At 39.6% G+C, this 20,662-nt stretch overlaps 1 protein-coding gene across 1 annotated transcript in view; it reads right to left on the bottom strand.

The window, feature by feature from the left end:
- Window positions 1-20,662, bottom strand: part of LOC149323362 (poly [ADP-ribose] polymerase tankyrase-1) — a 103,978-nt gene that overhangs the window by 11,235 nt on the left and 72,081 nt on the right. The window contains exons 13-22 of the mRNA XM_089488838.1: window positions 18,391-18,470; window positions 17,507-17,652; window positions 15,426-15,591; window positions 8,570-8,789; window positions 8,290-8,399; window positions 7,078-7,266; window positions 6,059-6,296; window positions 4,613-4,695; window positions 1,976-2,096; window positions 795-892 (exon numbers count right to left, since the gene is read on the bottom strand). Coding sequence (XP_089344964.1) covers window positions 795-892; window positions 1,976-2,096; window positions 4,613-4,695; window positions 6,059-6,296; window positions 7,078-7,266; window positions 8,290-8,399; window positions 8,570-8,789; window positions 15,426-15,591; window positions 17,507-17,652; window positions 18,391-18,470 — 1,451 coding nt within the window. The remainder of the gene's footprint in view (window positions 1-794; window positions 893-1,975; window positions 2,097-4,612; window positions 4,696-6,058; window positions 6,297-7,077; window positions 7,267-8,289; window positions 8,400-8,569; window positions 8,790-15,425; window positions 15,592-17,506; window positions 17,653-18,390; window positions 18,471-20,662) is intronic.

Here is a 20,662-nt window from a genome sequence, read left to right as displayed (position 1 = left end):
AGCATTCAATCAACTACTGAATGGTGATCAACATGTAGATAAATGTCACTGATTTAATGGATTTACTCAGGTCATGCCTAACAATAGGGTTTAAGTCAGAATTTGCTCATAGAAAAAAAGGAAACTTCTTATCTTCTGTCTGGAATAATCTACCCTGAATCATCTTACACAGGGTGGAAATAATAGTCATGTTTTTAATATCTGGGTTTAACAGCATATTAGTGAAATTGCTTCCCTTCTCTTTTTGTAGACCCTCTGACACTAAGCAGAAATATATGTGATGAAGAAATAACTCCAGCACAAATTGACCTTTGCTTTTAGTCAATAAGGTCTGGTCTCTATCACTCAGTAAATAGAAAAACTTTATGAATGACTTGCTCTCTACAAGCTGGCACAGTTCTCATGGTTCTAATATATAATCAGTATATAAGCACCCTAAACATTTGGGTCATTGACAGATCACGCCCTACATATAAATGAATGCAATGTAAGGCAATGGACATTCCAAATGGTTGAGTAGGTTTATGGCCAGAGATGAGGGACACATTTAACATCTTTCCTGCTGAATATTTCCCCTCTCCAAAACCACTTTGAAGAACATTTTAAACAGCCATGTTTCAACAGAGAGATAAAAATGTTCTTAGAGTGGTCTGACTAGTAACATGGATTTATTCTATCAAAATGAATCAAGCTAGATTGCACGTGTACTGAATTTTCACCTTCTAAATGGTGTGGAGCTACTCTAATGCTGGCACAATATGACACTTTTAATTGCCTTTCTAGATATAATTTACCTCTTCTTCCACAGACTGATACTCTTTATCATCAGGAGCAAGGTCTATGAGGATAGTTCCCTGGCTGACACAGTGAAAAGTCAAATAAGGATTGGTGCCTGAAAAAGGAAAAATATACAAATAATTAGCTCTTCATATCTACACCCACAAAGAACAAAAAACCTCTGTTTTGCTGGATTATGAACAGTGTGAGTAAATCATTAGAGACTTAAAAATTCTTACTAAAATATATTTAATTTTCTATCAGTAATTCATATTTAAAGACCTTCAGTTATATTTGTCTATGATGACTGTACAAGAGGCACAATGAGTGCAGATAACTACTGATAACAGAACAGGCCTTAGAAATAGGTATGAAATGCTGGTAACTCCTTGGGGTTAGACTCATAAATCTGAGCAATAGTGGCTGAGGTAGATGCAACATATGGTGACTCTATCCTAAGATTTTCTTGGTAAGATTTACTTGGAAGGAGATTTGTCATTGTCTTCCTTTCAGGCTGAAAGAATATAACTTGGCCAAGGTCAACCAATGGGTTTTGACAGCTGAGTAGCACCAGGAACCCTGGCCTCACAGAAACCTAGTTCAACACTTAAACCATTATCCAATGCAGGCTCACATAAGATGGAGGGCAGAGTAAGGAAAACTGCTCCCAGTGTACAGATAAAACTCTTGTTTCATTTTATTTATTAAATGTTGAGGTTTTTTTTTTTAATTCCTTTAGTCTTTCCAAATCCACTGGGGAAAAATGCTGTTGCTTCCAGCCAAAGTTTTCTGGAGATATTTTTTTTAAAATGATCCAAATTAAGAAACATCCACAACAGTTAATGTTTCACCTAAGTCGGAGGTACATGGGCTGCATGAGTCTCCCTAAGGCAATTTTTGAGGGGGCCAAATATCTGGGGGGCGGGGTCAAAAAGGATTCTTCTCGGTCTGAAGTGGCATATAAGTCCTTGCAAACCTTGTGTAGTTCATGTATGCCTTATAGGTGGTGGTGGAGATCCTATTTTGGCCCAAATTTTTCTATATTTTTAAAAATCAAGGGCATGGGGAGAGCAAACTAGTTCTGCAAACCTTGAAATTTGCTATCCCTGACTAAATTTTCTTTTCCTAAAGGTTTCTGTTAATATGTATGGGGAGCTGCCATGTTAATCTTCATTGGAAGATGACTTAAGAAACTCACCTTGCTGCCCACCCAGAAGTCTCTCTACACCTTTTATTAACTTATGACGATGACCATAGGCATTGATGCCAATTTCTTTCAGCTCTTCATGTCCCATGTCTGCCAATACATCTAAGGTAATCTGAATAGTCCAGAGTAACAAAAGCAGATGATTATGTAACACTAGTCATTATGAGCCTTAAAAAACAGCATGAAGAATTTTTAGTACAATAATTCAGTGCATTCATCCTCTATTACCATTTCTTTCCCTTTTCTTCCCATCGCATTGTGTTCTTTTCCACTGTCAGAATTTAGACTTATCTACCCTGGACAAGGACTATTTTTTAAATGCTATGTAAATTGATGGCAGCATACTACTATTACTGACTTTTCACAGGTACTTTATTATCATCAAATTAGTGTATGTTACTGGCTTCTAGATACTGACCCAAAACAGGTATTTGTAAACTCTTGTATAAGTATTAACTATGCCATTTAAATAATGCAACACCTTCATTTCTCAAACACTCTGATGAAAAAAATACATTTCAGTGTCAAGAGACTGCAGATGGAAGCAGATTAAATTCTACAATTTTATTTTGTAGACCGATGTGGGCTCCTTAACATTTTATTTGGTCTAACTTGTTTTCAGTAACCTGTGGGACAAAATGACCAAATAATCAGCCGAGATAAACACAAAATATAAACAGCTAGACTTGATACCCAAGAATGCTCCTGAAGCTTGACTTGATACCCAAGAAAGCTCCTGAAGCTTGACCAAAAAGATGCCTTAGACTCACTGTTTCATGGAATATAGTCCACTAATACATGTTTTACTTTAAGGAGCTTAATGTTTTATTAGCAAGAGAGGATGAAATGTTTATACTTTTGATTTTTAAATATAAAGAAACCAATATTCTGCAAAATATGTTTTCCTAATTTGCAAAATGTATTCCAACTAAAAATCTGGATTTATTGAAAAGTTATCAAACATAGGGTGTTCAGTCCTTAGTATTTCAAGATTCTTTCCACTGACCAGAGTCATGTGATTAAATTCTAAATGGACACTCTTAACCCTGATTTCATTTTTTTCTCTTGCTGATTATTGATGGGAAGATTTCCAAGTCAGTGTAAGCTTTTTAAAGATCCATCTCTTTATTTGTACTTTGAGTGCTGCTTTTTTTTTTAAAGGAAGGGCATACATTCCAAACACATATTTAAGCAGATGTGTATACACAAATACCTTTTGTTATTATAGTGTCATACAAATGAAAGCAACATGTAAAGACTCCAGGGGAGAATCTACTTTTTTAGATTTTAGTGTGTTAACATCTGACATCTGGATGTATGTATGAAAACTTGTGGCTTAAATCCAATTAGAGTAGATCCATCCCATCACCTGCTGAATGCTAAATAAACAAGTAAATCACAGTGGGATATATAAATGGGAATAAGGCCTATCAATATAGGCTCAGAGTAATCGATGGAAATGGCTTGGAAATCCTGCTATCAAGTTCAGTATTGTACTCCTGGCTTGGTGAATTATTTTTGAAAAGCAGAACTATGCATCTGGATGTATTTTTTAAAATTCTAGTTGTTGTCCACTCTATTGAATTTAATGTCAAGAAGAAAAAAAGGTAATGAAATTAAAAGCCATGCCACTTTTTAATTGTAATTTATTCTTGTTTTTAAGTGAGGATTAAGATGCTACCTGAATTTTGGAACAAAGAGAAATGAAAGTACAGTTGCCCCTCCACAGACTTGAAATGCGCGGATTTGGAAATCTGCAGAGGGGCAACCACCATTCATGTTAATGGGCTTGAATGTGCACGAATTTTAAGCTTGCGGGGGGATCTGGAACGGATCCCACGCGAGTTCAAAGGGGCAACTGTAGACTGATCCATATTCTGCAACAGCTGGAATAGATTATTGTTCCTCATGCTATATGCTGTTGGCTCTTTAAATTCCATCAATATAAACAAAATGCAATGAGGAGACATGTCCTTCTGAATGGGAGCCCTTCATTCATGGATAAAACTGGCTTCTAGCAGATGCTCTCTAGTTAGAAAGAGTAGTAAGGCAGCAACTCTCACCAATTTGCACTTTGCTCTGCAGCCTCCAGTTTTACCACCCATACTGTCCCACAGGGTCCCTCAACTCTGCAGAGCAAATCCTGACAAACACTACTATTTCATTCTCTTCCTTTAGCAAAAGCAGGGCTATGCTGAGCACAAGCCTGGATTCAATCTAATGGCTGGGATTCAAAGACCTGTTCTTTTAGTTTTTTCACTTATTGTCTTGAAAACCAGGTGTTGCACCAAATCACGTGCTGCTGAATGTTGCCTCAGTCTGGAAAGCATATGATGCTACTGAATGAGAAGCTAAAACCTCAAAGCCTTCTTTCTTCAGATAAGAGAACTTATCTCTTCCCAGGTCAAGGTACACACTTCCAAAGCCAGCCTAATTATTCTAATACATGATGCAGAAAACCCCACAAGCACCTCTCTCTATCTCTGGCAATATTCATCGTTCCAGGTGGCCACCTCATTCTGCCCAATGGTAGGACCAGCCCCTTTTAGCCAATATCTCCTACTATATCTATTCCAGACATAATATGTATACAAAAATAACAGTGATTTGGAGTACAATAAATTGTACCTGTTCTGTTTCAAAGATATCCCGCAGATGTTCCAGACCAAGGCTTTTCAAGAACTGGCTGATGTTCATGTCAAGTCCAACAACTAGAATAAGAGACATGTCACTGTATCCTTTAACAAGAGACACTGGGCACATACTAAACAAATGTCCAAAGATGGACTCCTGTTACCTCTCTCATTTCACATTAAATCCTATGGTTGGGATTTGGTCAGGGGACTACACTAGTGCAAAATCCACTGTGCAAATGATTGTGCTTTCTCAGGTTACACAAGTGCAATTCCAGTGCAGAGAACTGCTCTGCCAAGACACACACAGACCCCTTTCTCACTTTTGGGTGGCTAGAAATCAAACTATCATTGTATAATGGATGAACTTGAGGATGTGATGCCTTTTGTGCAGTTGGTAACACAACTATGACATCTGACATAACTACTCCAGCATATATTTATGCTATGTTAAAAAGGGGGGGGAGGAAACCATCTTATAATTTGAAAAACTTTACTTTAAAACGCAACTAAGATAAAAATATAAAGAATGGAATACAAGATTTATTTTTGTTGAGTGTTTTTCCCCTTTTCTTTTTTTCATAATATAGATTCAAATTATTAATGAATTCTTCAAAAACTCTGATTTATATACTTGGTGTATTTAGCCACTCAAAGGACTACATAGGTAACATAATGCTGGAGCAAGTTATTCACAGAAGACTAAGTAACTGCATCTTTATATGGAATTTCTGCATACTCAGTGCCCCCTTCTCTTCCATGAATATCCTCCTGTGACTTTATATCAACTCACATGTGAGGAGTGTTTTCCAATGGCTGGCAGCAAAGTAAACATGCAAAAATGTATTGGCTCCCTCTAAACAACCATCAGAAGATTTGTTTAAAAAATGTTTTACAAGTTCTCCATATATTCAATAATTTCCCCATACAGGCAGCAAGGAGAAAATATGTAGGTTTTTTTTTACTCATTTAAAATCCAAAATCAGCAACTCATCATTTAAAATATATTGGGAAGAAAGAGATTCAATTTTCCCCCATTAAACAGGGCTGTATACATTTCTCTGTAAGTCATTCATCTCAAATGCAGCTTTGAACTATGCAGTCCAGCAAGAATGTACATACTTGGGCAATGCATTGAAGGACATGGTCAAAGACACCTTTAAGGATAACGCAAGAAACTGCAGTACTTACAGTGCAATTCTATATATGTTTTCAGGTGTCAGGCCCATGGTAAACTAGGGTGGGGGAGGGTAACTTTCCCCCCAAGCTGTCAGAGAGCAATTCCCATGATTCCTCACTACAGGTTACACTGGATAGGACTGATGGGAACTGGAGTCAAACATCTGGAGGGCAAGTTGCCCACTCATGTAATAGGCATTGACTCCAAGTAAATGTGTTTAAGATTGCTGTCTCAGTGTGTTTGCAGAATCAACAAAGTTACCTTCTCCTTCCTTCCTCTCTGTTCCTGCTGCTCCATCACCAGCATTTGATGCACCTCCCATTGCAATTTCTGCTAGAGGTCCTGCAAGGTTATCTATGCTACTGGCAGCAGAAAGACAGGAAGGAGTTGATGCTGGTGAAATGATAGAGGCACTAACTACAGTAGCCTGAGGTTTAAAGCAGGTTGGCAAAGCCTCTGGTGGCATTGCATCAATTAGCAGGGCTCGGATATCATCAGCCTGGAAAAAAAAAAAGATTATTAAGAAAGTAGCATTTAAAAAACAGAAATGAATGATCAGTTGTTTCTTGAAGATCCATGAAAAATAGATAACTTCAGTTTCAGAAAAAGGCATTATTCTTGAAGTGGGTTTAAGTGGGTGAACATCAGTAACACCAAGCTTTGATGCTAAATATAGATGCTTTCACTGTTTTGGACTTGGAAAGATATTTATTGTTTTTTGAAAATCTTGCAGTGTGAAAACTCATATTTTGATGAATGATTTTAAAATCCATTTTAGCTTTCTCAAAGAAACACATTATTAGGTTGGTTATGCTAACATTTTAAGCGATGACATTGTTTTTACTGTTGAAAAAGAAGTTCAAATAAAATGATTAAAATCTAATTTCAGGTGGGGAGCAACTGTCCAGTACAATAAAAGGCACATCATACTATCACCAGTATTTGTTAAAAGTTCATAGGCAAAATTTAAAATCTGTGAAAGGCTGTAAAAAAACCTTCACAGTTCTACCTTGCCAATAATGTTAAACATGATAGCCAACAGAGTGTAGCAAATGAAGTGTCAGATTTAGTCTGGTGAGGCCCAGACTAATGCTGAATAAATAACACAAACTCAGCCTAAATAAACAATCCTAAGGGGACAGAGTCAGTTCAATTCCGCATATGCCACCACTGAGCTCCTTGGATAAGTATCAGGACATAAAAGTACATAAAAGGGCACTACACCAATTATTGGATAGCAGTATGGAAATAGCTCCTGCTTGTTTTCAAAAAGAACTTACTGTAGCCAGATCCAAAGGCGTTTGGCCTTCTTGATTCTTCATTGTTGGATCTGCTCCATGAGCTAGTAGCAGAGCACACAGTTGTGTCCTTCCTTTTTGTGCTGCTTCATGCAATGGTGTAAATGCCCATTTATCTGTAGCATTTACACAGGTATTGTATTTAATCAGCAAAGCTGCTATATCTACATGCTGGGGGAGGGGAAGAATAAAACAAAGAGTATAGTAACATTCATAGTAAAAAGTAAAAGTTAAAATTCTCAGTTGACTTGTTATGCATTTAGAACTCCAAGATAGATGGATGCTCCAGCGCTGAAAACTTATTAAGGCATTGCAACTATATACACCTATATGAATAAACATATGCACATGTAAGTACAAAGGCACTATGCAAAGTACAGCACACTACAATCTAAAACTGTCTGTGCCCCTCTAACGTTATTCGGTTACAATTACAACTAATGCAGGTGGATACACCTGTCTGTATCAATGTTCCTCAACAGACACTGAATAATGATGGCACTTTGAATGCAATTAAGAAACATTATGAAGGAGGCCAGGAATCCCTCTCACCACCATAAAATCTGATTTGGTCCTAGGTTTCAACACAGGTCATAAGTGAAAACAAATAATCTTCAATAATTCAAAAAGTATTCATGGATCTGCTTTAAACTAGTCTTCTCTACTACTCTGCTAAACAGTGAGAAATATCTCATTCGTCTGCTTCCTGACAAATATCTAATTGCTCTGTTTTCTGACAAAATTATTAAATTCTCAACCAGAAGCCTACCAAATTGTTGCACTACTACAGAGCACCAATGCATCTGAAGAAGTAGACTGAAGTCTACAAAAGCTCAGGCTGCCAATTTTTTTTCTTTCAGTTAATCTCAAAAGTGCTACAAGATCTCTCCACAACTGGTAAATTGCCTATTTATTTCAATTCAGTGGGATAGTTATGGTGGGGAAATTTATTTGGTATTTGACAGTCATGCTAATTTACAAGAAGAATGGTAGTAATTAGAAGCTGCCAGCTGACACCAAAATTTTACGTTGGCAAACTTCTGTAGACAGCTTATCTTAGGGCTGCCTTCTTTGCTGTTTGTTTTACTAATGGCTATTATTATTTATTTTTCTACTGTTCTGCACTAAATTGCACTGATTACAGAAAGACAGGAAACAAACCTTGAAAATAAAACATTAGCAAATACTGCTTACCCCATAGGATGCTGCATTATGCAGTGGAATTAATCCTCCTTTGTCTTGTGCATTGACATCAGCACCATGCTCTAAAAGATATTCAGCAACTTCCAAATTATTGTAACCAGCTATATTAAAACAACAACAACAACAATGCATTAACAGAAAACTCAGCAGTTAAATAAAATCACTGGAATTTTTAAACTCTCATTTCCTGTTACATTCATCATATGGCTGTTTGGGTGGATGTGACAGTTTCTAAGGCAATTTTGTGTGAATAAATTATGCAACTACTTACCAGCAAGATGCAGTGGGGTGGAATTTCGTCCCTGGGTATCTCTACAATTGATGTTTTCTGGTGAACACAGTTTCTGAACTCGTGCCAGGCAACCCTTTTTAGCAGCATCCAGTAGGGCAGCATCACCTCGCAGAAGATCCTGTATATCTGTGTCTCCCTCCTTCACTAGGTCTAGTGGTGTATTGCCATCTCTGTTCTTTTTTGTTGGATCTGCTCCATGCTATAAACAACAATTTCTACTGTTTACTAGCAGAAATCAAAAGCAGACTGGTTTTCCTTCTTCTCCCTGTCCTACTCTCGCAAACAAAATGGTATGTGCCATCTGTACTTTAGTATTTATACATGGACTTCATATATCTTTATATTAGACTTAAATGAACTTAATGGCCACATTTGTGAACTTTGTTTTCCTCTTTCAAAGTTTGTAGATTCTCCACACATGGCACTTTAAGCAGAAAAAGAAAGACAGGTCCTAACACAAAATGTACAATCTAAATTCAGACAGAGTGGATGAGGGGAGGCTATGCAAACATCCAGATACACAAATGTACCTGAATTTAAGCCAATTCTCCCCTCCCCCAAAAGGGCAGATAGGTAGTGAGGAATCCCATTCATATCTAAAAACATAGGCCACAATTCATCTTGTGCACAGATTCATAAATTTAAATTCTACAAACTTTGAAAGAGGAAAACGAAGTTCACAAATGTGGCCATTAAGTTAATTTAAGTCCAAATATAAAGATATATGAAGTTCACGTATAAATTACAGTCAGCCAAAGTAGGCAACATGTGACCCTCACTTTCTGTGGACTCTAGACCTTAATAGAAAAATTATAACCAGAAACCCATGAGAAGAGTGATTCCCTTTTAAAATATATCACAGCTCCCCTGCATCTTGTTTCCCACTCCAGGAACATTTTTAAGAAACCAAATTTGGGGAAGGGATGAAACCTGCAGTGGTCCTAGGGGTAGAAAAGTAGATCTTTGCTCTTCTCCAACACCTGAAAGTTTGTCAGCTCATATCCCTATGTAAATTCAGATTATGTAAATTGAGCAAAAAGGAAACTTAATTTAGCTTTAGTATTATTATGATTTATACACCAGCCTCCTGCAAAAGTGGTATCTCTGAGAAGTGGTACTTATAAATTCTTCAGCAGAAAGATGTCTTCTCAGTACAAAACCTACTTGGGGAAGGTGATGCAAGATGAGTACTTGGAGGTGTGCAGCTAGTGCTGTCGCTAGGTTTTTGGCATTATTCAAAAGAGAAACTAATCTACAATGGCAGCATATTCAAGAAAAGATCAGAGGCTTTTCTTCTGCAATATCCTTTTTTAACAGTGCTGGTCAGACAGCTATGCCCACAGAGCCCCCAGTAATACATAATAGTAACAGTCCTCATTTTCCCCATTATTCAAATTTGAGCAAGTTGTACTGGGAGATATGCCACCCATGAACATGCAAGGAGACACATTGATTAGTAATCCTAAACTGTGCTCTCTTTTGGGTCTAGTTCCCAATCACATAGTTCTAGGTTAACATGCTCTCAGGAATAGCCAACATATGAGACTGCATCTGTGGGGCCAAGTTTTATTTAAAAAGTTAACTTAAAGCTAGAATGGGAAGACAGGGTTTTCCACTTGCTACTGGACTTCAACTTCTATAAATTCAAGATGGTCAGGGAGTTGGAGTTCAGTGATATGTGGAAAATTGCAAATATTAGCTTTATGTATGTAAAATAGGCTGCATAGGGAAATATTTGGATAACAGGCTATTAGAACAAGAATGAGTAAATTTAGGATGGGTTAGATTTTATGCTTAACTGCCTTTTTAAAGAAAAACAAAAACATAAGCAAAAGCAAAAGCAGGGCAAATTTCAGAATTAGGAAGTACATATATTGATTTGATCTGTATTATACACAACTGCAATCTGGATCACTAAAAGAAGTTACTGCCTTAATGTTGTTGGAATCATTTTACAAGAAAGAAAGCTAGCAGCAACATGGCCAACAACAATAAAAATCATTTCTCTGTACAATCAAAAATCTAATCTTATATTAGAAATAATAAAACACATCCTGAAAAAAAAGATATAAACTAACCAACACTACAAAAACAGAAAAAATGTACTGAACAATCTCTGCAGAGAAGGTACATACCAGAAGAAAGACAATGTATAAAAGAAATATGGGCCCATACAGACAGGCCAAAATAAAGTTCCTTTGGGTCACTTTGAAGGTATGCTGTTTAAATGTTGCATGCATCCTAAGAGGCCAGAAGCAGTGCCAAAGCTGTGCTCCAGTCCTTAGGACTGGAGTGTGGCTTTGGCGCAGCTTCCGGCCTCTTAGGACGCATGCATCATTTAAACAGCATACCTCCATAGTGACCCAAAGCAGCTTTATTCTGGCCTGTCTGTATGGACCCCAAATTTATATATTTATTATTTATTTATCATATACCATATATACTTGACTATACGTTGACCTCATGTATAAGTTGAGGGCAGGTTTTGGGGCCAAAAGTATGGATTTTGCAATGATCCATGGATGAGTTGAGGGTAAAACCTGGAGGCTCCTCAGTGTGTGTATGTGTGCATACAGCAAGAAAGACTCTAATTGAGGCTGTTTGTAACATTGGTTTCAGCCAGCCAGTACAGATGGGAGGGGGTCTCTGTTTATTTAAAAACAATTAATCACTCAGGATTCCTTCTGCTTGGCACAAGAGAAAAAGAAACTAATTATCTTGGGTCTCTGTTTGTCTAACAGCAGTTAATCACTCAGGACACTTTCTGCTCGGCTCAAGAGAAAAAGAAACTATCTTCCACTGAATGGGGAAATCCAAAAGAGCTGCTATCACATCATCATATTGACCCATAAATACGTCGACCTTGGATTTAGGGGTCAATACTGGGTATAAATTTTTAGACTTATAGACAAGTACAGTATATACACAGTACATTCAGTGCCAATGCTGCTGTCATTCGTGATTATTTATTAAAGCTTTAGAGGCATTATTGATTTTGTCCAAATGCGCACATTTTGAATGTCTTTTCTTGAACTGTTCTATTTTGTATGTTAAATTAAACCATTTTAGCTTTAAATTAAATGTTTTTAGCCTTTTAAATTAGTGTTACTGTTTCAGATTCTTTTTGACTGTTCTAATTAACACTACTGTAAGCCACTCTAAGATCCTCAGAGCAGGGTCTATTTTAATATGTAAAAAAATAAATCCAAGATAAACAGATAGTCCTAGTACTTCTCGCAACCCAATAAATATCTCTCTATCACTCACCTCTTAAACCCATGTTTAGCACACTGTGTTTCAGCATTAATCTCTTGTTCTGTCTACCTTGAGGCTCATGAGCCCAGTGAAATCTCCAGTCAATAATTCTTCAACAATAAAATCATTCTCACTCAGAAAAGTTTCAAGTCCAATATTAAGTTCAAATCCACCACTACCTGTCAATCTTCTCTCCTCAATATTTCCTCTTAGAAACACATAGCCTGACTTAATCATCAAAATATCTTTTGTTGGAAGACATGAGCCTTCACTGCATTGTATTTTATCATACCAAATCTTCTTTAAATATGTTGTGGTTTAAACAGTGAAATTCCCGTTGCCTGAAATGCATTTTCTGCAGAGAACTAAATCAGCTTTTTCCTGTTTAAACCATTCAATTATTTTCATCTTTCAGCCTGATTAGGCAGCTCAGTGGTATTAAAATGAATTGGCCCTGCTCCAGCTCTAGGAACACTTTACTGCATGTGATGAGTCGTCCCTAGATGTGAATATGCAGCACCATCTACAGCAAACGCAGCATTAAATTGATGAGATGAATATTGTGTCTGGAAAGACACCCAAATCAGCTGCATACTAGTCTGTCCTCCTTGCTGGATCAAGGTGAGTATATTACAGTGGTACCCCGGGATACGAATTCACCGCGTTACGAAATTTCCGGGGTACGAAAAAGTTACATTGGAAAAAACTGTTCCGGGTTACGAAAGATTTTTCGGGTTACGAAATTCATTTCGGCGCGAAATTCAAATGTGAAGCGCGGCTAGCGGCTTTCCAGCGCCTTTTCGGGTTGCGAAATGTATCGGGTTACGAATGGCGCCGTGGAACGAATTAAATTCGTAACCCGAGGTAGCACTGTATACAAAAATTCAGAGAAAAGAAGAAAGAAAGAAAGAAAGAAAGAAAGAAAGAAAGAAAGAAAGTTGTTTCTTTGATTGTTCTCTTAAAAAAAACCCAATTCTGATTTCCCTCAACAGATCCAGTAGTAAATACAATTTTTTAAATTGTCCATATCAAAAGTGTCCTTTAAAAAAACACCAAATTAACTGATGGCTACAGATGCTTTCCAGAACAGGAATTCTGATACCATGGCAGCAAGTGAAAAGCCTTAGTAAGAAATTACTTGCTGCCAGCTACAAATGGAAATACAGATGTTTTGATTTTCAGAAAAACTAATAAATCTCAGCATACTGAAGAATCCAGATGTTAAATGGATAGTGCCACACCTTCACATCAGAAGGAACTGTGTAGATAATTTGATAGAGCAGACAATCTCTATCCTATTATGACAATTTCTTCTGCAAAACTAGCTTCTGAAGAGATAAGGTTCACAAAATTAGTTCCAAAATGTGCTTGTTGGGAGGTACCAGAAAAAATTACCTCTAATTCACACAATTAGCAAACCATGAACATCAAATGAATGGCACAGGTGGACTAACATTGTCCCTGTCAATACTAGTGAAGGGAAGAGGGAAGGACTATGTCCACATACATTCTATTTATGAGCTTCCCAGAGTTATCTGGATGGTAAGAGTTTAGGAATCAAAATGTTGGTCAGATTAAACACTGTTAGGTTAGGAATTGTTTATTCTCCTATGACAAACGAAGAATCCAGAGAAAAAATCAAGACAAAGAATCCAGTAAACCTCTCTGCATATTTGCAAAGAACCTGTACTGGACTCAGAGATTTTCCATTGAGATTTTTGCATATCCTATGTTCCTGTGCTCTAACATCATAGATGGAAGACAAGTAATCAGTTACTTTCACCTTTCACTTTCCTAACTCAGGGGCGAAATAGACGGGCTAAAGGGGTGGCTTGAAGCTGTCCCTTCTGAAGATGGATTGGGGCCGTGGCCCAAAGGTGGCTTCCGGACACTGCAGCGGGTGTGGCATCTAAATGTCGCACCATCTTGAAGCCGCCCACATTTGGGCGGCCACCCAACATCAAGGCGGCTTCAGGGTGGCGTGGGAGCATGCGGCGTATGAGCACCATGCTCCCAAGCCGCTCGGATGGTTGCTTATAGAGCCGGTCTGTTCCAGCTCTCATTTATTTTAGCACTTCAAAGCTTTGTTACAAGTGGACATATTCAGAACTTTCACATTGTAATCTGAATCCAAAATGCCAGGATTGTAATGAGGAAGTTTCCCCAAGACATAATGTTTTACTTCTGTAGACTCCGGCATCAAATTCCGATCAAATTCTTAGTTCCATGTAATAATAGAAAAACACTACTTTAAGCCAGGAGCCTGAACAAAAGAAACTAGCATGTGCCTCTGCTTGTCTTCACAATGGTGGCTACTGGAGTTACACATGAGGCAATAATCATAAGATGTTTATCATACAACTAAAGTATAGAACAGTTGGAGATTAGTCAGCTTTAGAAATTAATTATCTCATCTCTTCAATGCCAAACAGATTTATTTCTGATTAATTTCAAGCAACTAAATGCATTTATTAATCATTACAAGCACTACTGTATATACAGTTGTCCCTCAACATTTGCAGTATTGACACTCACGGTTTCGAATATTCACGAGATCAAGGCCGCTGCACATGCACTCCTCCTCCTCATCCCTCCAGGGCTTTTCTCCCAGGAGGAAGAAGCTGGGAAGGGTGTGCACACCAATCCCACCCCTTTCCAGGACGGAGAGCTGCCTCTTTCCCCAGACAGCTCTCTGCCTTGGGAAAGGGTTTGGGGAAAGCAAATGCACCCTCCTTCCTGCCATTCCAAAGCTTCAGAGAGCTCCCCTGCCCCTCCAGCGCCTCAGAAAGCTTGCTAGAGCTGTTTGAGGCTTCGGAAGGGAGATGGGGGCGCGCACTGCTCTCATCCCCACTTTATTCACGAATCAGAACTTTCATCGGGGGGGGGGGGTCTTGTGCCCCTAACCCCTGTGGATGTCAAGGGTCAACTGTACTTGTGTACAAGTCAACCTCATGTATAAATCAACGGAAGGTTTTAGGGCCAAAATCATGGATTTTGATATGACCCGTGGATTAGCCAAGGGTAAAACTTAGGGGCATGTAATAAAGGATCTAAAGGGGAAATATCACTTCCATCCCTCCTTCTTCTCTGGACCTCTCCTGACCATCTAACACCACTTCCCAGTGTTGGAGGAGGTTTTAACATGGGATTGTGAAGGGAAGGAAATGGAGTTAAATGGGGTGTTTGATGGGGAAAGAAGGTTTTAACATATGATTAGGAAGGGAATCACCTCTTTTACATGCACACACACGCACACTCTTGCCTGGGCAGCTCTTTCAGAAATCACTGCCGAGGCACACAGGAATGGTGCTTCTTTCAGGACCTTTCTAAGCAGTATTACTGTATTGAGTTGTATATAAGTTGACCCAGGATTTTAGGGTTAATTTTTGGGATATTTTTTTTACTTATAGTCAAGTATATATGGTATTTTTTAACAACAGTGTTAGTACTAACTTCAAGAAAATTCTACAGAAATGCTGGACAGGGTGCTACTGCACCAGCTCCTTTTAAGTCAAAGCTAGATGCCTGAAGACATAACAAAATTCTAAATTATCTAGCTCTAGATCTATAAACCACATACTTTTAGAAGAAGCTTGCAGATTTCATATTTTCCCTTTGCTGCTGCTTCATGCAGTGGTGTAAACTTCCAGAGGTCTGCAACATTGACAGAAGCTCCATGTCTCACCAGTAACTCTGCTACTTCATAGTGACCATACGAACAGGCATTATGCAGGGGTACTAAGCCACTAAATTAAACAGAGAAATATAGAAATTGCAGTTATCTTTCAAGATAATTAGCCGGTCTTTTCAAATGATATCATTAAGGACCTATCTAACACTCTGTAGAAACTACATGCATTAAATTAGTATCAGATCCTAATGAGTACTCTAAAGACAAGGTAATGCAAGAAACAGTTACCACATGTATTGCATGTCTGTGATAATAATTTTTCTGCACCTGTGCATCTGCCAATTGTTGCACACCAGAGCAGGTCTAGGCAGTGAGTGAGTTATTAAGTCCAAATCCAGCCTGCAAAGCAGTTTACAGGGTAATGATGACATGAGTATTTTGTCATGCAACAATGAGAAACTATACCCTGACAAGATAGCTTTCTGTGTGGAGAATAATTTTAAAATGTGTCCTTGTCTCTGCCATCCTATAAGCTTTATTTGAAAGGTGAAAGCCTAGTTACAGGTTCATGGCTTCAGTTTTAGATTACTTTTTTCCCAACTCAATGACTTTGGACTTCAACTCCCATCATCCTGACCCACTAGTCAGACTGCCTGAAGCTAATGCAAGTTGCAGTCCAAAACATTTGCAGAACACCATAATGAAGAATAGTGGTTTACACATAGAGGGTTCAGCAGAATCCAAGATACCAATGACATTAGCAGCTTCCCAGATTGTACCATGTTCTGACGTCTGCTCCTTGTATGTAGGAATGGGTTACCTCAGTGGGTCTAGGGGCCAATTCCTCCCTTGCACCAGTCAAGAATGATTACCCCCTCCATTGCTGTCATATTCTGCAGAAATCTGGTAGTGTAGCAGCAACTGTAGATTAACAGCTCATTTCAATAAAGAAAAATAATACATATCCCATTCTTAAGCAAGGCACATGAGGAGGCACATATTATTTTAAAGGAGAACTGCACCTCTATGAGGCTTCTTTGAGCATGATACTCCTTTAAATCCCTGTGCATCTAATACTGAGAGTAAAAATGATCACTTTGGTTTTATGGTCGCTAATACTGCATCACTGGCATTTGGCAGCAAGGGCTTTAAAATCTGGGTGTGAGGAGTGAAGTGCATACAGCTGATAGGCTGTATGTTGCCTTCCCCTACTGTAATACACTATGACAAAGGCAAAACTATGCTGCTGTTGGGTCCCTGTTCCTTTTATTTTGGGCCACTTTTGAAAGCAATTCTAATATTCACACCAATTGCTCATCTGTTTCTTACTTTCCCTTTTAGGGAAAGAAAGGTCATGTAATGTGAGTCTAATACTTAACTCTAATTACTGATCTATTTCTCATCTCCCCTTTCAGCAAAAGGTGACGGAATGTATGGTTGAAGTATAGATCCAGATATTCCTGTTGTGCCTAAAAAATTGATTTATACAATGCCAGTAGTGCTTGCTCATGGGTCACACTGTTCTGCAGCCTAAGAGGGCCAACTTTGCTTAAAAGTCAGTAATATTCTTCTCCACTGTTTTAAATGTAGTTGCCTTCTGCTACTTACAAAATTTGGCAGGGATCATTTTAAAGGGTTCAATTTCTGACAGTTATGAAGGATCGCTTCCCAACATGCAGGAAACTGCAAAAACTTATTCCATCACCTTTTCTCTTTAATATTTATGTTAAAGCTGTCAGAAGAAAATGGAAGAGCTGTCTCAAATTTGAGGAGTCAGGTTTCATCACTATGCTGATCATACCCACTTCCCACATAAAATGTTGGGGCAGCAATCATGGTTCCAAAATAGCATCTTTCGATAATGGGTAGCAGCTAACATGTTTAAATTTAGACTAGTTTTCCTTTGTTGACTGTAAGAAATGTGGCATTTACAGAGGATCTCTGGAATGCAGCCACAGAGCCTGAAAAGGAGTTTGAGAAGGAAACCATTCCAGCCACACACAAAACAATAAATGGAAAGTTATAAATACCCTTTATCTTTTGCATGCACATCTGCTCCATGATGAAGCAAATATTCCACTACCGATACTCTGTTATAACCTGCAGCAAAATGCAGTGGGGTTGAATGACGCCCCTCCAAATCTCTACAGTTCACATTCTGGGGACTGCAAAGTTGCTGTCAGGAGAAAATAAAGAAGAAAGACATTCATCATAGAATCACTCTTGCTTTCCATATATGAACTTCTATTTTCCCCTACTTAACACTTGTGTGGCCTGAGGAAGCTCAGGGCAGGAAGCTCTTGCCATGAACCAGAAAGAACTGTTTTTTAAAAATGTTTGTTCTATATTTTACAGTTGTAAACTACTATGGAAGCTTGAAAGGATATATAAATGCATTAAATAAAAATGCACCAACATGGCAAAAATAATTCAGACAGCAGGAAAGTTAAGGTATGGAAATGGTTGCAATTCTGCACCATTTTAATCACTTGCACAAGACTGAGTTGAAAGAAAAAAGAAATATCTCATAAGAATTATTATGGAATATTATTATAGACCCCATGCTTCAACTTACTCAGCTCTGCTGTTTAATATAAAGAATAATCTGTAATTCACTTTCATATTTCCACCAAAAATAAGAAGCACTGACAGATTTTACTTAACTTCCCCCCCAGGCTTAATCCAGTTCCATCTGACCCCAATATCATATTAAATAAAGTGTTTATCAATGGTCTTCTAAGCAGTTACCCACACGTGCCTATCATCAAGCTATATAACAAAATACATCCAATGTGCAACCACGATAGATAGCAAACGGGTAATTTTGATCAAACTAAAATATTGGTCTTTCTACGCAGTACAAGAAATGTCAGTGATATATAATACACAACAGAATTTAGTTGTCCCAACATACCTTCACAGTTTCTAAGTCTCCAGCTTTAGAGGCTTCCAACAGTCTATAATCAACATCAGATGTGTGTATAGGGGTGCTCTCTACATGAGACAAGAAACATATAAGCATTTTGGATATATAGGAACAGTTTGTAAGCAGTGGTGCGGGGAATGCAGCCTGCACTGGGTGGCATCCAGAGGGAATGGAAGGCATTTTCCTGCTCGCCTAGCAGCTGCACAGGACCCTAAATGAGCCCTCCAAAGGCCACAGCATGGCTTCCCTCAGTAGCGCTAGCTGCTGGGGGAAGGGGGGAAAGACTTCAGGGTCTTGCATGCCTGCAGCCAGACTGGACCCTGAAGGCCTTTGGGGAAGCTGCAGTGGTTTGTATGGGCGGAGGGGAAGGCAAAGTAGTTCACACACACCGCACCAAGTGACATGAATCTCAGGGACACCACTGCTTGTAAGTAAGGTAGAAAAGAACAGGTTGCTCACCTGTAACTGTGTTTCTTTGAGTGGTCATCTGCGAATTCACACAAATGGGTTTATTCTGCGCCTGCGCAGCAATCCTCGGAAACTTCTAGAATCTCCAGGCAGAAAGTAATGTATCTTTCTGCAACTTTTTGGCGGTAGCCCCGCCCCCCATATATAAGGCCCCTGGTGGCCCGCTCCTCTTCAGTTCCGAATGAGCCGCTAACAGCGCGGCAACAAGCGTTGTCAAATGAGCAGACACTGAGGGGATGGATGGGCGGGTTTGTGTGAATTCGCAGATGACCACTCGAAGAAACACAGTTACAGGTGAGCAACCTGTTCTTCTTCTTCGTGGTCTCTGCGAATCACACAAATGGGTTTAGACTAGCGAGCTGTAGTCAGTGGAGGAGGGAGTGTCAATAACCAATAAATCACCTAACCAATAAAGTATGTAAACCAAACAACTGTGTTATTTATTAACAGTGCAACAGGTCTATTGAATGGCAGAAAGTAACACTGCCCTCCCAAAGGCTGCATCCTGCCTGGCCCTGGCATCCAGCCTGTAATGTCTTATGAATGTCAATGGCTGGGACCAGACAGCAGCCTTGCATACATCCTCAAGGGGAATCCCCGTCAAAAAGGCTGAGGATGCGGCTACCGCCCTAGTTGCATGGGCTCTAACCCGACCTGGCAAGGGCTTCTTGGCCAGTTCGTAGCAGAGACGGATGGTGTTGGCCACCCATTTAGAAAACCTCTGCGGTGAGACCGGCAGCCCTCTCTTGGCTTCGGAGTAGCATACAAAAAGTCTCTCCGATCGCCTGGACGCAGCAGTTCTGTCCAAATAGAACGCCAGTGCCCTGCGGACATCCAGGGCATGGATCTGGCGCTCAGAGTCCGTGGTCGGATTAGGAGCCAAAGTCGGCAAAACAATGTCCTGGTTGATGTGGAAAGCAGACACCATCTTGGGCAAGAAAGTAATGTCTGTACGGAGCACCACCTTGTCCTTATGAAAACGGAGGAAAGGTTGGTCCACCCTCAGGGCACACAGTTCACCAGCCCGGCGGGCTGACGTGATAGCTACCAGGAAGGCTGTTTTCCAGGTCAGGAGCCTCAGGTCCGTGGTAGCTAAGGGCTCAAACGGCTTAGACACCAGCTGTGCCAGGACGGTGTCTAAACTCCACTGCGGTGAAGGGTCTGCGACAGGTGGATGCAGGTTGTTGAATCCTTTAAGGAACCTCTTTATGAGAGGGTCCCCAAACAGAGAGAGTTTTGAAACAAATAATGTGACGAAATGGCAGACAGGTAGCACTTGATAGAACTCAAGGAGAGACCTGCTTCTGTCAGTGTCATAAGAAAGTCCAGGACCACAGGGATGGAGACACGGGATGGTGGAATGCCCTTTGTCTGCAGAAAGGCAAGGAACCTATCCCATTTGTAGGCATAGGACCTCTGTGTAGATGGTCTTTGTGCTGCTTTGATGATATCCTGAACACCGGATGGAAGTTTGCTCAGGACCGAATCCTCCATGCCACCAATGGGAGAGACTGCATCTTGGGATGGTGGATTCGCCTGTCGTGAAGCGAGAGCAGGTCGGGCCGGTGTTCCAGTCGGAGATGCTCCTGTGCCCGCTGTAGGAGAGGAGCGAACCACGGCTGTCTGGGCCACCACGGAGTTATCAGGATTGCGTCCGTGTGGTCCGACAACATCTTCGAGATCACCCGAGTGATCAGAGGAATGGGAGAAAGGCATACAGGAGGCCTTGAGTCCACTTCAGTTGGAAGGCATCCCCTTCCGATCCAGGCTCTCTGTACCGTGAGCAGAATCT

Source organism: Sceloporus occidentalis, unplaced genomic scaffold (genome assembly GCF_023333645.1).
Source record: "Sceloporus occidentalis isolate IW3139 unplaced genomic scaffold, rSceOcc1.0.p SCAF_1, whole genome shotgun sequence".
NCBI classification, from domain to species: domain Eukaryota; kingdom Metazoa; phylum Chordata; class Lepidosauria; order Squamata; family Phrynosomatidae; genus Sceloporus; species Sceloporus occidentalis.
Note: the sequence above shows the minus strand (reverse complement) of the source record. Positions and strands in the feature narration are given on the sequence as shown.